At 39.3% G+C, this 15,937-nt stretch overlaps 1 protein-coding gene across 1 annotated transcript; it reads right to left on the bottom strand.

Annotated features, from left to right (window-relative positions):
* Positions 1 to 6,309: 6,309 nt before the first annotated feature.
* Positions 6,310 to 7,290, bottom strand: LOC122914329 (olfactory receptor 4C3). Its single transcript, XM_044260962.1, has one exon. The coding sequence runs from the start codon at positions 7,210 to 7,212 to the stop codon at positions 6,310 to 6,312; it is 903 nt and encodes a 300-aa protein (XP_044116897.1). The 5' UTR covers positions 7,213 to 7,290.
* Between the last annotated feature and the right edge of the window lie 8,647 nt (positions 7,291 to 15,937).

The raw sequence follows: 15,937 nt of genomic DNA, 5'->3' as shown, positions 1-15,937 counted from the left end.
TTGACATACAATGTTACATTAGTTTCAGGTGTTCAAAATAGTGATTCAACAGTTCTGAACATTATTCAGTGCTCACCAAGAGAAGTGTAGTCACCCATCTGTCACCATACAACAGTATTATATTATTGATTATATTCCTTATGCTGTCCTTTTCATCCATTTGATGTATTTATTTTATAACAAAGTTTGTACCTTTTATTCCTCCTAACCTATTCCATCCTTCCCCCCACACCCACCACTGGCAACCACCACTTTGTCCTTATATGAGAGTCTGTTGGTTTGTTTTGGCAAAATATTTATTTTTAAAGGGCCTTCATAGAGAGTAAGCTCCAACCAGATCTAAAATCCTGAGAACATGAGAAATGTCAGCATCACATAAAATTTAATCCCTGGTTATGAAATCACCCTCTGAAGACAAGTTACTGAGCTCTTCCTCAGGAATCCCAAGCTCTGTACAGAGATAGGTCTGTCAGTTTCTGGCACTGCAGTGGCTCTCCCCTTTCCTGCTTTGAGAGCAGCAGAAGAGGATCCAACATCAGTGAGAGCTTTTGAAGTAAGTTCTGCTCAGACACGTCACAGTTGCTCCAGTCATCTGCCCCATTTGTTACTGCAGATATATTTAAGGACATTTGTATCCCAGACTAGGGAGTTGGTGGGGGCCTAGCTTTTAGTGTCCAGAGATCTGCTCACAGGTCCTATTAGATTCCTTGCTGAGATAGTAATTCTCTGCTCTGCTCTCCCTACTCATATCCAGATGCCTTTTATGACTTACTTTAAAGTGAAATGAAGCTGGCACAGATGTTTGGTCCTCCTGTGATCATAGTTATTGAATCATGGTTGGTAGTGGTGTTCTTGGGCTCTTCTTGTCAGCAAGTGTTGCCTCTGGCTTACTTTCTGTGCTGGTGACATCTCTGAAGGCTGTAACCATGTCAGAGCAATTTCACTAATTTTTAGCTGATTCATTTTTTTCAATCTAAATCATTTAATTCCCACAACTTAAGAGAGTATGCACTGTTATTTCCATTGTACAGATTAAAATAATCAGTAGAGAGGTGAAGCAAAATGCTTACATTAAAAGGTTAATTGATGCCAGAAAGAAGATGAGAAATCAAGCCTATTTGATCCAACGCTCTTAATCTCTGACTTCAAAGCATCTGTTTCTGAATCTCTCCTAGAATTTCCTTATGTACCTGTTATGAATTCATTTCTGTAATCCAGATCTGTGGTCATTGTTGTTCAGTTTGTGACACAGACTTGTTCCTACATCGCTGGTAATTTCCTGCCCTTGCTGTTCAGACACTGCCTTGTCCATGTCTAAAACACAACTTTAACATACAGATATTTTCTCCTTAACTCTACAGACTTAATCACTTCTATTTCTTTTGCATTAGTCAACTCTGCCTCTAATATTTCTGTAGACAATTTCATACTACAAAAATTGGAGGTGATGTAATTTTTAAAAAGTACCTTTGTGTACAAGTGTTCTTTGAATGGGCTTGTGGGAAGTAAAGAGTTTTTATTACTGTGGTGCAGGAACATCTGTAAATCTATAAAATTTAGGAAGATAAGAAAAAGTATATTTGGATGAAACTATTTTTGAAGACTCCCTGGTGTTCTATATATTTTTGCATATATGGTTTCACTTGTTGAAATAAAACTCCATTCTTGCTGTAGTGTTGTGTGTAAAGAGTGCTCAGGAATATTGGTGCTTCCCTGTTACATACCCACAATCAGGGCAACATTATGACTTCTGTGGTCCCTTGCTATTCGTCCTCATGAGTTCTCCTCCATTAAAAATATTAAAATTACATTTTATTCATAATTTTATGAAATTATGAATGAAAAGGGAGAGATCACAACTAACACCAAGGAAGTAGAAACAATCATCAGAAGTTATTATCAACAGTTATATGCCAATAAGCTTAGCAACCTAGATGAAATGAATGCATTCCTGGAAAACTATAAACTCCCAAAATTGAACCAGGAAGAAATCGACAACCTGAATAGGCCAATATCTAGTAACGAGGTTGAAGCAGTGATCAAAAACCTCCCAAAAAACAAGAGCCCAGGACGTGACGGATTCCCTGGGGGAATGCTACCAAACTTTCAAAGAAGAAATAACACCTATTCTCCTGAAGCTGTTTCAAAAAATTGAAGCAGAAGGAAAACTTCCAGACTCTTTCTATGAAGCCAGCATTACCCTGATCCCCAAACCAGACAAAGACCCTACCAAAAAGGAGAATTTCAGACCAATATCACTGATGAATATGGATGCTAAGATTCTCTACAAGATCCTAGCAAACAGGATCCAACAGCACATTAAAAAGATTATCCACCATGACCAGGTGGGATTCATCCCTGGGCTACAAGGATGGTTCAACATTCGCAAATCAATCAATGTGATAGAACAAATTAATATGAGAAGAGAGAAGAACCACATGGTCCTCTCAATTGATGCAGAAAAAGCATTTGACAAAATCCAGCATCCGTTCCTGATTAAAACGCTTCAAAGTATAGGGATAGAGGGAACATTCCTGAACTTCATCAAATCTATCTATGAAAAACCCACAGCAAATATCATCCTCAATGGGAAAAAGCTCTCAGCCTTCCCATTGAGATCAGGAACAAGACAAGGATGCCCACTGTCACCACTCTTGTTCAACATAGTATTAGAAGTCCTACCAACAGCAATCAGACAACAAAGAGAAATAAAAACTCTCCAAATTGGCAATGAAGAAGTCAAACTCTCTCTCTTCACAGATGACATGATTCTTTATATGGAAAACCCAAAAGACTCCACCCCCAAACTACTAGAACTCATACAACAATTCAGCAACGTGGCAGCAACAAAGTCAATGTGCAGAAATCAGTGGCTTTCTTATACACTAACAATGAAAATACAGAAAGGGAAATTAGAGAATCAATTCCATTTCCTATAGCACCAAGAACCCTAAGATACCTGGGAATAAACCTAACCAAAGAGGTAAAGGATCTGTACTCGAGGAACTACAGAACACTCATGAAAAGAAATTGAAGAAGACACAAAAAGATGGAAGACCATTCCATGCTCTTGGATCAGAAGAATAAACAAATTCTTATTGATTGCTCTATCACATTAATTGATTTGTGAGTGTTGAAACACACTTGCATCCCATGGATAAATCCCACCTGGTCATGGTGGATAACCTTTTTAATGTACTGTTGGATCCTATTAGCTAGGATCTTGTTGAGAATCTTGCCATCCATATTCATTAGGGATATTGGTCTGAAATTCACCTTCATTGTTTGAACCAATCTATAAATAGACTTGCCTTAATAGATAGGCCAGGCTGAAAATGTGCAAGTCTACAAAGAACCACCTTATGAGTAGTCAGTAATGTGTATCTCCATGAATGTTTTGATGCCCTGTAACAAGAAATTTCTTTGAAATTATTTTCTCCTTCATCAGCAATAATTTGTACATAAGGAATGACCTTTGGCTTATATGGTAGTATTTTCCCCTGATAAGTAAGTAACAAGTATTTTTATATGAATATGTGCTCATCCTGCTGTATCCATTAAAAAAGAAAGAAAAATACTTCACTAAGGGAAAAAAATTCAAGACAGGTGAAAACTATGTTTCTAAGTACCTTGCTGGTAGCCTCATAACAAGTTGTGGAATAAAAGTCTCCAATGCAGCGCGTCTGTTTTTCCTCCACAAGCATATTCTCAACAGCACTTAAAATTTGGAAGCTTGTACTATTTCCAGCCTTTCTTATTCTGTTGCCCATTGATAGGAAAGGGCACCAACATTTATCAGATGTCATCAACCTGGAGGTTGATGTTCTTAGAGGAGGCTGTACTCTTAGAGCACATATGCCTTTCATAAGAGTATGCACTAAGGATTAAAATTGCCCATTTTTAGACACAGAAACCAAGGATCAGAAAAGTTTATATAAGCTGCCTAGTAAGCTGAACAAAGAAGTCATTTAGCCCCAAAGGTACCCTTTCAGGATGGTTCAGACCTATTCATATTCATAGAAGAAATGGAAGGAGCAGTGGAGGGATGAGAAGAGAGAGGAGGTGAGGGAGGAGGAGAGGAGAGGAGGAAAAGATAACCAGGGTATCTACCAAAACACTGATGGTGACCATCTCTGGGTAATGTCTTATAGGTGGATTTACACATGCACAAGTACGTGTGTGATGTGTATTGCCCACCTTTGTTTTCCTAGATTCAGAATTTTAAAATAAATATGTATTTGGGGAGAAAAGTGTTTTACCATATACTCCAAAATGGAGACACCGCTACTTTTGTTAAAAAAAAAAATTAGTAACAATTTTTAAAACATATGGAAAACTTCTGGTAATATTTACTTGTGTGTTATTCTAACAAGTTGAAGTTTTTCAAAAATAAGGAACATTCATAAATTAGTTGGGCTGTTGTTAATGATGATTCAGGCAACAAAAGCAAGCAAGCACTACAATCACTCTATTATGCTGGTTGATATCTTAACTGGACTAGAAAGTGCTTGTCAAATTTCAACTAAAGTAAGTACACTTTTCTAGAGTGCCTCCTGAGTTAAAATTGTGGCACATTAGGGGGAAGATAGGCTATTTTTTAGTAAGTCTCATCATGACTTCATATTTATTAGCTGATTGGAAAATTGGCTCAATCATATTTTTATTATCTAATAACAGAAATGAAAGGTCTCCTATTCAGATTCAAGGTCTCCGAATTCAAAATCTCCTTTATACCTAATTTTATTAACTAGACTATCAGAATGTGACAAAATGAAAGACAATGTTTATTTTTCCTAGGAACCTTGAAACTGTTGTTTTTGTTAGGCATAGAAATTTAGGGGTACAGCAATAACTACTTCCTGATGAGCTCCTGAACTTTTTGGTTCTTGGAGACTAATTGTGAATACTTATTGTTGTCAAACTGTTTTTCATATTAATTTCTAATTTGTTTTCTCTTAGTGCAAAAAGTGGATATGTTGCAACATCATGAATTACAGATTATTTGGGAAACAAAAGAGAAACTTATTATAAATTATGGCAGCTTTCACTCGAATGAAACCTGATAAGGGATGGGGTCAGAGCTCATAAAACCGGGAAAAGAATGGAGCACATATGGGCTTGTGTTTCAGATTCCAGAACACTGTCATCCCTTGGAATCTGAAAAGAGGGAGTTAGGGGGGAAAAAAAGGAAATGCAACTTTGCATTACTGACCAAAAACTAAGCCATTCTACTCTATGCACAGCGTATATTTCACACCTAGCAGAGATAAAAAAGTGAAAGAAGGCAATCTCTGTATGGAAGGTTAGGAAAAGTTTGAGGAACCTATCAAATAAATCATGTTGTGTGTATATGTCCTAGAACCTGGATTCCGAATTTTCCATAGATTTTCTAATTTATTTCTCACCGTAACACTTTAGGTATGTATTATCTTCACTCTTCATTTAAAGACAGGCACCAGAGGCTGACAGAAGTTTGGTCACTTAGGGGTGCCTCGGTGGCACAGTCAGTTAGGCATCTGACTTCTGGTTTCAGCTCAGGTCATGATCTCAGGGTTGTGTGATCAAGCCTTGCATAGGGCTCCACACCCAGCGTGGAGCCTTCACGAGAGTCTCTCCCTCTCCGTCTGCCTACCTCCATGGCTGACACATTCTAAAAAATCACTCTCATGCTCTCTCTCTCAAATAAATGAAATCTTTTTTTAAAAAAGGAAGTTTGGTCACTTATTAGAGATCATGTCACAAGTAAGCATGGAAAATAAAAAAGTCAGGTGCATCTGTCTCCCGAGCTAAAAGTCTTATAAAACAGCACCTATGTCAAGGATGTCATACAGGGTGATGAGAAGGAATAGAAGCCTTACCCAGATGGATGGACACAGGCTGCTGTATAAGGCTAAGCATGAAATGATTTACCTTAAGTTGTATTTTGTCTCACATTTCTACAGCTCAATTACAACACAGACTAGAATGATATAACATGGTTGTTTTTGAAAGATCTGGATGATGGATTAAAAATAACTGATTTTGAGTTCTAGCTTAAGTACTTTAAATCCAGATAACCTTAAGTAATCAATTAATCACATGAGACAAAGTTTCATTTCTAAAACAGAGAAAATAATCATTCCTGCCATATATGTCTCAAAATTATGCAATTATAATGAAAAGACTAAACCATAGAAGTCTATGAAGATGAACAGATAACATGGAATAAGGTGATATTCCATAATAAAAACAAGTTCAGGTTTGTTCCACTTACAGAAATAAAGTCATTTCTGTTTCCTGCTTTACCACTCATTACACACCTTCACCTTCTCACTGAGTGAAGAGCTTTCTCATAGCATTTTTTACATCTTCATTTCTCAGGGTATAAATGACTGGATTCAACATAGGTGTCAGAATACCATAAAATACTGCTATGTTTTTGTCTATGGACAAAGTAAATGATGGTCGCATATAAGTAAATATACACGGCACAAAGAACAGAGCAACAACAGTGAAGTGGGCCCCACAGGTAGACAGGGCTTTGCGTCTCCCCTCTGCACCGTGGCACCTCAAGGAATGCAGGATGACAATGTAGGAGACAGCCAGCATGAGGAAGTTCAACAGGCAGATCACACCACTGTTGGCGACCACCAGCACACCGATGACATAAGTGTCCGTACAGGCGAGTTCTAGCAATGGATACAAGTCACAGACAAAGTGATCAATCACGTTAGGGCCACAGAAGGGCAGCTGAAGGACCAAGAGGAGCTGAACCAGTGAATGCAGGAAGCCTCCCAGCCAAGCCACGCCCACTAGCAGGGCACAGAGATGCCGGGTCATGATGGTCATGTAGTACAGGGGCTTGCAGATGGCCACGTAGCGGTCATAGGCCATGACTGTGAGCAGGATGATCTCAACACCTCCCAAAAAATGGGCTCCAAAGAGCTGAGCCAGGCAGCCCTCAAAAGAGATGGCTCTCCCCTCACACAATGAGTCAGCAATGAGTTTAGGGGCCATAGAGGAAGAATAGCAGGTGTCAATAAAGGATAGGTTGGCCAGGAAAAAATACATGGGGGAAGCCAGTGTGGGACTGAAGGTAACGGTGACCACAATGAGCATGTTGCCACACACCGTGACCACATAGATGATCAAAAAAACCACAAAGAGAACCCTCTGTATCTGTGCATTCTGTGAGAGTCCCAGCATGAAAAATTCTGTGATATTGTGTGGCATTTCCACAGAGTCCAAGGAGGAGAATGCACATATGCTCCTGCCTATAAAGTCAAGGGAGAAACACAATTTTAACAGAATTAAAAGGGGGAAGAGGTGTTGCGAGGTTTTCTTGGGATGCCTCCACTTCCCTTTGTCTCTCCTAACACTGTCTGTTCCAAAATTCTTCTACCAATTCACTTTGTTAATCTCTAAATGTGAGCATGTCTCTTGTTAACTTTAGCATCAATGGGCAGTAGGTACCTAAGTTATTACATGAAAGTAATAATTGAATTATCTAAATTTTAAATTAGTTTCATTGCTACAGAAACTGAACATTTGGCAGACCTTGATTTTCTAATTCAGCTAGTAATTTTCTAATTCATCTGACAATTTACAGGAGGTTTCCACATAGATACAATGTCACTTGAGAAAACCAAGTATATTAGGAGCTCCTGAAATCTCTGCACATAGAGTCCACACCCTTTGAATTAAAACTTTCTTCTTGAACTTTTCAGTGAGGTTTGTTATGTTTCTGTCAGTGTTTCTGATGGCAGCGCAAACTGATGTAAAACAAACTGAAGCAAAACTTTCAGTCTTGCTTCAGAACTCACAGAACTGACAGAACTCAAAAGCTGACTAACGGCAAACAGAGATCTCCCCAACTTCCTATTTCTCTCCTCGCCCATCTCCTCCCATTCTGAACCCATGGCAGGGGCAAAATAATGTCCAAGACATAATAGCAATCATTCTAGCTAAAAGTTACTAGTCCCTCTGCATTTATGGGGAGGACTCCAAGTACAAGTTCAGTGATCACCAATGAAAGATCCTGTTAAGTAATGAGTATCTGCCTATTCACTAAAGGAAGCTACCAGGCAGGGTAGGGAGAGCAGATACCCCATCGTAACCAGCTATAAATTCACCTGGCAGAATATTCCTACTCACCTTTTATTCTCCAAATGATAGTAAGGAAATTCTTGTGCCTATCTTAGTTTTAAACAAAAAAACTGACACTAACCCCACACACCACCAAGCTATGGTTTTCCTGGAAATATAGGTCTCTTTAAAGTAGCTGAATCTTCCAAACTGCTGAAGATCTGATGCTCTGTATAATAAGAATTAAGGTAGAATCATTAGGTGTCAGAGGAAGAGACACCCAGATCTAAGAAACACTGGAGAGAAGATGTCTGTGTTCATCAAGAAGCTGCCTGCTTTTTCTCTCTCTCAGCTTTAGTTCAAGAAGGCAAATGTAGCTTCTGCAAGTGGCATGTCTGATGGGAGCCTTTTCAGAGCAGAACATTATGGCCAAGAGGACAGACAGGGATGTTAAGTGCAAACACCTGGGTAGCATGCAGTTTTTGCCAAGCACTACCCTAACTGCTTTTTGTATATCAGCTCCTGTAAGCCTCTCGCTATCCCCATGAGGTAGATCACTGTTTTCAACCTCCTTTTGCAGAGCAAGAAAGTGAGACACACATTAGCAACTCACAGAAGCATACGCAGCTAGTAAGGGGCAGAGTGGGGGCTTGCAGCCAGGGAATCTTGTTACAGATTCTGTGGGCTTCCTGGCACTACACTGTCACTTAAACTAATCCGGGTTTGATTCCTTGCTCTGCCTGTTGTTGGCCATTTAACTGAGAACAACTTCTCAAAGCTTCAGTGTTCTTATCTATAAAAAACGAAAATAAAAGAACTGCTACACCCTATGGTTGCAGAGAGCAATAGATGAGAACAGGGCATGCTGAGTGTTTCTATGAGCCTGGATAGGATAAAAATCCAATAAATGGCTTCTCTGAAATCACCATCATCAACTCCGTGGGCAACAAACTCTTCATGTAACTTAAGGACTCAAGGGCCTAAGTGGATGAACTCAAAACTAACTGAATTATATTAGGCATAACTAATTATATTCAAAACTATAATATTATAAATACAAAAAAAAAACGCCCTAATACTGATCCTCATAAAGAACACAGAGAAAATGCAAACAGATATGAATAGCACAGAATTGATCCAAATAATGAATTTATATGCCCCAAAATTAAAATGTTAAGCTGATTCATCTCTGCAATCTATTAAGTAAATTATTTATTAAAAGCTAGCCAGAAGAAAAAGAAGTCATCATCTCCTCCTTGAGTTACCCATGAGAAACAAAATTGTGTTGTGGAAAGTAATGAGAATTTTAGTAAAATCATTCTACTGAAGTTTTGAGTTGAATTTTTCTTTTGCTTTTTAAGATAGATTGATTGATTGATTTGACACAAAGAGAGTACAAGTAGGCAGAGCACAGGCAGAGGGAGAGGGAGAAGCAGGCTCCCTGGAGCAGAGAGCCCAAAGCAGGCTCGATACCAGGACCCTGGGATCATGACCTGAGTCAAAGACAGCCACTTAAAAAAAAAAAAAAAAAGACAGCTACTTAACTGACTGAGCCACCCAGGTACCTCTTCTTTTATTTAATTTTAAATAAAAACAGATTATGAAAAACTTACATTGACTGGATATGAGGACAAAAAGTCTCCAGGTTTTGTGTTGTGCTTTGTTTTTACACCCTAACACCATGGAAAGGTGGATGTGGAAGAGTTCTTAGAGGATCATCAGACCAGCTCCAAGCATATCATCCCAAATTTCACTGTTCACATGATTAAACTCTTGGATGAGATTAGAATTGGTTTATCCATTGAGATAAAGCACAGACTGGGCAGTTGCTATTGATTACCAAAACTCATCTGAGCTGAAGGTTTCTTAGACTATTAAAAGGTGAGAACCCAAAAGATGGTCATTCATTTACAAGTAGCTGGGAATTTGTTCTGTCATCCATTTCCCCTTTATCTGCTTACAAACCTGATGGCATTTACAATTGTTTTTTTTTTCAATTGTCAATTCTAAAGATGGTGGATTTCAGACTAAGAGAGACTAGATGCACTGATTCAAGGTCACATGAGTGACCCATAGCAGAGGGGCAGCTGGAACCCAGATTGGTACCCCAACCTGAGCCCTTTCCAATGCAACTACCACCTTCTATTACCTGCCTTCTCTAGAGGGAGGAGCAGGATCATTAGCTCTGCTTTCTGCTAAGGATATTCACCAGCACAGTCTCAGGGAAAAGCTTTCTCCTTCTACTGGACAGGGTTTTTATATAGGAGTTGGGAGTGATAGCACAGGGACTGTCAGTGCCATATGGCTTCTGCCTTTCTAAGGGAGAATAATTCTCCCTCACAGGATCACTTGCAGAAGCAGTGTAGAGCTTGTGCCTCCTTCGTGAATCAGAACAATGTTAGCACCATCATTTAATTAGTCCCCTGAATAGAATTTTGGTCTCAAAAGGAAGTGACTTCTGCTGTACCTCTTAGAAGTGCCCGATGTCCTTCTGGTGTCTTGAGAGAAAATGTATAAATCATCAAGAGAAAAGGGGAATTAGGATATTTAAAGAACTCATACTGGAGGGTCAGTGTCCTTAGAAAAATTGCTGACTGAAGAACACCAGGAAGAATCAACAGCATTTACTGAACATCTTCTATGTTTTAGGCACAGGTCTTTCATCTTCCCCCTTAAAACTGAGAGAAGAAGATAACTGTCCTTTAAGCAGGAGGGGCAGATGGAGAGACTCTCATGCAGGTCCCACACTGAGGACCCAGCTTGATGCAGAGCCCAATCTCAGGACCCCAAGACCATGACTCAAGCTGAAATCAAGAGTCAGACACTTAACCTACTGAGCCACCCCACTATTCTTCATTTTAGTTCAAGAACTCCCTAAGTCTTGTTTCTTAGAACTGCAATGAAACTCAAAAGCTTCTTTCTTCCTTTTCTCAGCTCTCCATTACAGAGTGGGATCTGTGTCATTCTGGATGGTTCCTCCCACCTTCCCTCACCAGTGTTTCCCCAGTAAATCTCTTGCACATCTACTCTGTCTTACCTTCTGCTTCTCAGAACTAGGACTGATCTAAAAAATACAAAGAACTCTTACAAATCTCAGGGCACCTGGGTGACTCACTCAGCTAAGTGGCTGCCTTCAGCTCAGGTCATGATCCCAGGGTCCTGGGATTGAGCCCATCAGGCTCCCTGCTCAGTGGAAAGCTTACTTCTCCCTCTTTCTCCTTTTGCCTGCACTCAGCCTACTTGTGTTCTCTCCCTCTCTTTCTGTCAAATAAATAAATAAAATCATTAAAACACACACACACACACACACACACACTTAGAGGCACCTGGGTGGCTCAGTGGGTTAAAGCCTCTGCCTTCGGCTCAGGTCATGGTCTCAGGGTCCTGGGATCAAGCCCTGAGTCAGGCTCTCTGCTAAGTGGAGAGCCTGCTTCCCTTCCTCTCTCTCTCTCTGCCTGCCTCTCTGCCTACTTGTGATCTCTGTCTGTCAAATAAATAAATAAAATCTTTAAAAAAAAAAAAAAGAACTCTTGCAAATCATTAAGTTAAAACAACCACAGGAGATTGGAACAGCACTTCAGCGAAGAAGATAACCAATGGCCAGTAAACATCTAAGGGGGTAGGACTCATCTGAAAATAAGATATAGGACCACAACAAAATACCACGTAATGCTTCCCCTACGTGCCTAAAACTAAAAGGATGGTCAATACCAAGAGTTTATTTTCAATATAGAGGAATGGTATCTCTCTATGCTGCTTGTACAAATATATAAATGTATAAATGTTTTCTAAGTATACACAGGATATATATAAATATACATATAACCAATGACCCAGAAACACTATACCTAGGTAAAAACCTAGAGAAAGATATGCAGCTCACATGGAAAGATGCATCACCAAGACTCTTAACAGAGCTATTGGTAATACCATTAAACTGGTAACTTGAATATCCATAATTAACAGAATCGGTAAAAAGTGTTGGTATATGTACACAACTAACAGAATGAAAACAAGTGAATGACAGCTATCACAACATGAATGAATCTCACAAACACAATATGAGCCAAAGAATCCATAGTTAGTCAATGATTGCATATATGATTGCATCATTTAAAATGTAAAATAAGTCAACCTAGGGATGTGTACGTAAGTGGTAAATATACAAGTAATAAGAAAAGCAAACAGGTTTTATCACAAAAGTCACCTTAGTGTTGACCTTTAAGGGAAGAGAAAGACATATGAATGGAAAGATATAAGGGATCCTGGAAAGATATAAGGGATCCTTTATATAAGATATAGCCATATCTTATATAAAGATATAAGGAAAGATATAAGGGAATCTTGAACTCCTTTGTGGTTTTATGGGTGTCCCACTTTATGAATCAAAGATTTTTGTCTTGATTTTTTAATTGTCTGATTATGTTGTATCTTGGGTGGATTTCTTTAAGTTCATCCAGTTTGAGATATACTGAGCTTCCCAAAACTCTAAGTTTAAATATTTCACCAAATTTGGGAAATTTCCCTCAGATTGTTTTTCAGAGTCCATAGTCTCTCATGGTTAACCTCCCCTTCGATTTCCCTCAACTCCCTTCTCCTCTCCATTTACCCTTGTCCTCCATGCTATTTGTTATGCTCCACAAATAAGTGAAACCATATGATAATTGACTCTCTGCTTGACTTATTTCACTCAGCATAATCTTTTCCAGTCCCCTCCATGTTGCTACAAAAGTTGGGTATTCATCCTTTCTGATGGAGGCATAATACCCCATAGTATATATGGACCATATCTTCCTTATCCATTCATCTGTTGAAGGGCATCTTGGTTCTTTCCACAGTTTGGCGACCATGGCCATTGCTGCTATAAACATTGGGGTACATGGCATTTCTTTTCACGACATCTGTATCTTTAGTGTAAATACACAGTAGTGCATTTGCAGGGTCATAGGGAAGCTCTAATTTTTGTAATTTTTTCAATTTATTTATTTTCAGAAAAACAGTATTCATTATTTTTTCACCACACCCAGTGCTCCATGCAATCCGTGCCCTCTATAATACCCACCACCTGGTACCCCAATCTCCCACACCCCCACCACTTCAAACCCATCAGATTGTTTTTCAGAGTCCATAGTCTCTCATGGTTCACCTCCCCTTCCAATTTACCCCAACTCCCTTCTCCTCTCTAACACCCCTTGTCCTCCATGATATTTGTTATGCTCCACAAATAAGTGAAACCATATGATAATTGGCTCTCTCTGCTTGACTTATTTCACTCAGCATAATCTCTTCCAGTCCCGCCCATGTTGCTACAAAAGTTGGGTATTCATCCTTTCTGATGGAGGCATAATACTCCATAGTGTATATGGACCACATCTTCCTTATCCATTCGTCCATTGAAGGGCATCTTGGTTCTTTCCATAGTTTGGCGACCGTGTCCATTGCTGCTATGAACATTGGGGTACAGATGGCCCTTCTGTGTCTTTGGGGAAAATACCCAGGAGTGCAATTGCAGGGTCATAGGGAAGCTCTATTTTTAATTTCTTGAGGAATCTCCACACTGTTCTCCAAAGAGGCTGCACCAACCTGCATTCCCACCAACAGTGGAAGAGGGTTCCCCTTTCTCCACATCCTCTCCAACACATGTTGTTTCCTGTTTTGTTAATTTTGGCCATTCTAACTGGTGGAAGGTGATATCTCAATGTGGTTTTAATTTGAATCTCCCTGAGGGCTAATGATGGTGAACATTGCTAATAATGCTAATAATGGCATTAAAAGTATAGATTGCTCTAGGCATATAGACATTTTAACAATGTTTATTCTTTTTTCATGTGTCTGATAGCCACTTGTATGTCTTGATTGGAGAAGTGTCTGTTCAATCTTCTGCCCATTTTTTGATAGGTTTGCCTGTTTCGTGTGTGTTGAGTTTAAGGAGTTCATTATAGATCCTGGATATCAACCTTTTGTCTGTACTGTCATTTGCAAATATCTTCTCCCATTCCGTGGGTTGCCTCTTTGTTTTCTTGACTGTTTCCTTTGCTGTGCAGAAGCTTTTGATTTTGATGAAGTCCCAAAAGTTCATTTTCACTTTTGTTTCCTTTGCCTGTGGAGACATATCTTGAAAGAATTTGCTGTGGCTGATATCAAAGAGATTAGTGCCTATGTTCCCCTCTAGGATTCTGATGGATTCCTGTCTCACGTTGAGGTCTTTTATCCATTTTGAGTTTATCTTGTGTAAGAGAATGGTCCAGTTTCATTCTTCTACATGTAGCGGCCCAGTTTTCCCAGCACCATTTATTGAAGAGACTGTCTTTTTTCCACTGTATACTTTTTCCTGTTTTGTCGAAGATTATTTGACCATAGAGTTGAGGGTCCATATCTGGGCTCTCTACTCTGTTCCACTGGTCTATGTGTCTGTTTTTATGCCAGTACCATGCTGTCTTGGTGATCACAGCTTTGTAATAAAGCTTGAAATCAGGTAACGTGATGGCCCCAGCTTTATTTTTGTTTTTCAACATTTCCTTAGCAATTCGGGGTCCCTTCTGATTCCATACAAATTTTAGGATTATTTGCTCCAGCTGTTTGAAGAATACCGGTGGAATTTTGATCGGAATGGCATTAAAAGTATAGATTGCTCTAGGAAGTATAGACATTTTAACAATGTTTATTCTTCCGATCCAAGAGCATGGAATGAAGGCAGCAATACCCTGATCCCCAAACCAGACAAAGACCCTACCAAAAAGGAGAATTTCAGACCAATATCACTGATGAATATGGATGCTAAGGTTCTCAACAAGATCCTAACAACAGGATCCAACAGCACATTAAAAAGATTATCCACCATGATCAGGTGGGATTCATCCCTGGGCTACAAGGATGGTTCAACATTCGCAAATCAATCAATGTGATACAACAGATTAATATGAGAAGAGAGAAGAACCACATGATCCTCTCAATTGATGCAGAAAAAGCATTTGACAAAATCCAGCATCCGTTCCTGATTAAAACGCTTCAAAGTATAGGGATAGAGGGAACATTCCTGAACTTCATCCAATCTATCTATGAAAGACCCACAGCAAATATCATCCTCAATAGTAAAAAGCTCTCAGCCTTCCCGTTGAGATCAGGAACAGGACAAGGATGCCCACTTTCACCACTCTTGTTCAACATAGTATTAGAAGTCCTAGCAACAGCAACCAGACAACAAAGAGAAATAAAAGGTATCCAAATTGGCAATGAAGAAATCAAACTCTCTCTCTTCGCAGATGACATGATTCTTTATATGGAAAACCCAAAAGACTCCACCCCCAAACTGCTAGAACTCATACAGCAATTCAGCAACGTGGCAGCAACAAAGTCAATGTGCAGAAATCAGTGGCTTTCTTATACACTAACAATGAAAATACAGAAAGGGAAATTAGAGAATTGATTCCATTTCCTATAGCACCAAGAACCCTAAGATACCTGGGAATAAACCTAACCAAAGAGGTGAAGGATCTGTACTCGAGGAACTACAGAACACTCATGAAAGAAATTGAAGAAGACACAAAAAGAGGGAAGCTCTATTTTTAATATCTTAAGGAATCTCCACACTGTTCTCCAAAGTGGCTGCACCAACTTGCATTCCCACCAACAGTGGAAGAGGGTTCCCCTTTCTCCACATCCCCTCCAACATATGTTGCTTCCTGTCTTGCTAATTGTGGCCATTCTAACTGGTGTAAGGTGGTATCTCAGTGTGGTTTTAATTTGAATCTCCCTGATGACTAGTGATGATAAACATTTTTTCATGTGTCTGATAGCCATTTGTATGTCTTGATTGGAGAAGTGTCAGTTCATATCTTTTGCCCATTTGTTGACATGATTATCTGTTTTGTGT

This window comes from Neovison vison, chromosome 7 (assembly GCF_020171115.1).
Source record: "Neovison vison isolate M4711 chromosome 7, ASM_NN_V1, whole genome shotgun sequence".
Taxonomy (NCBI): Eukaryota; Metazoa; Chordata; class Mammalia; order Carnivora; family Mustelidae; genus Neogale; species Neogale vison.
This window is presented reverse-complemented; position numbering and strand designations above follow the sequence as displayed.

Coding starts and splice junctions, on each gene's coding strand:
- LOC122914329 (XM_044260962.1), bottom strand. CDS start 7,212: ATGCCACACAATATCACAGAATTTTTCATGCTGGGACTCTCACAGAAT.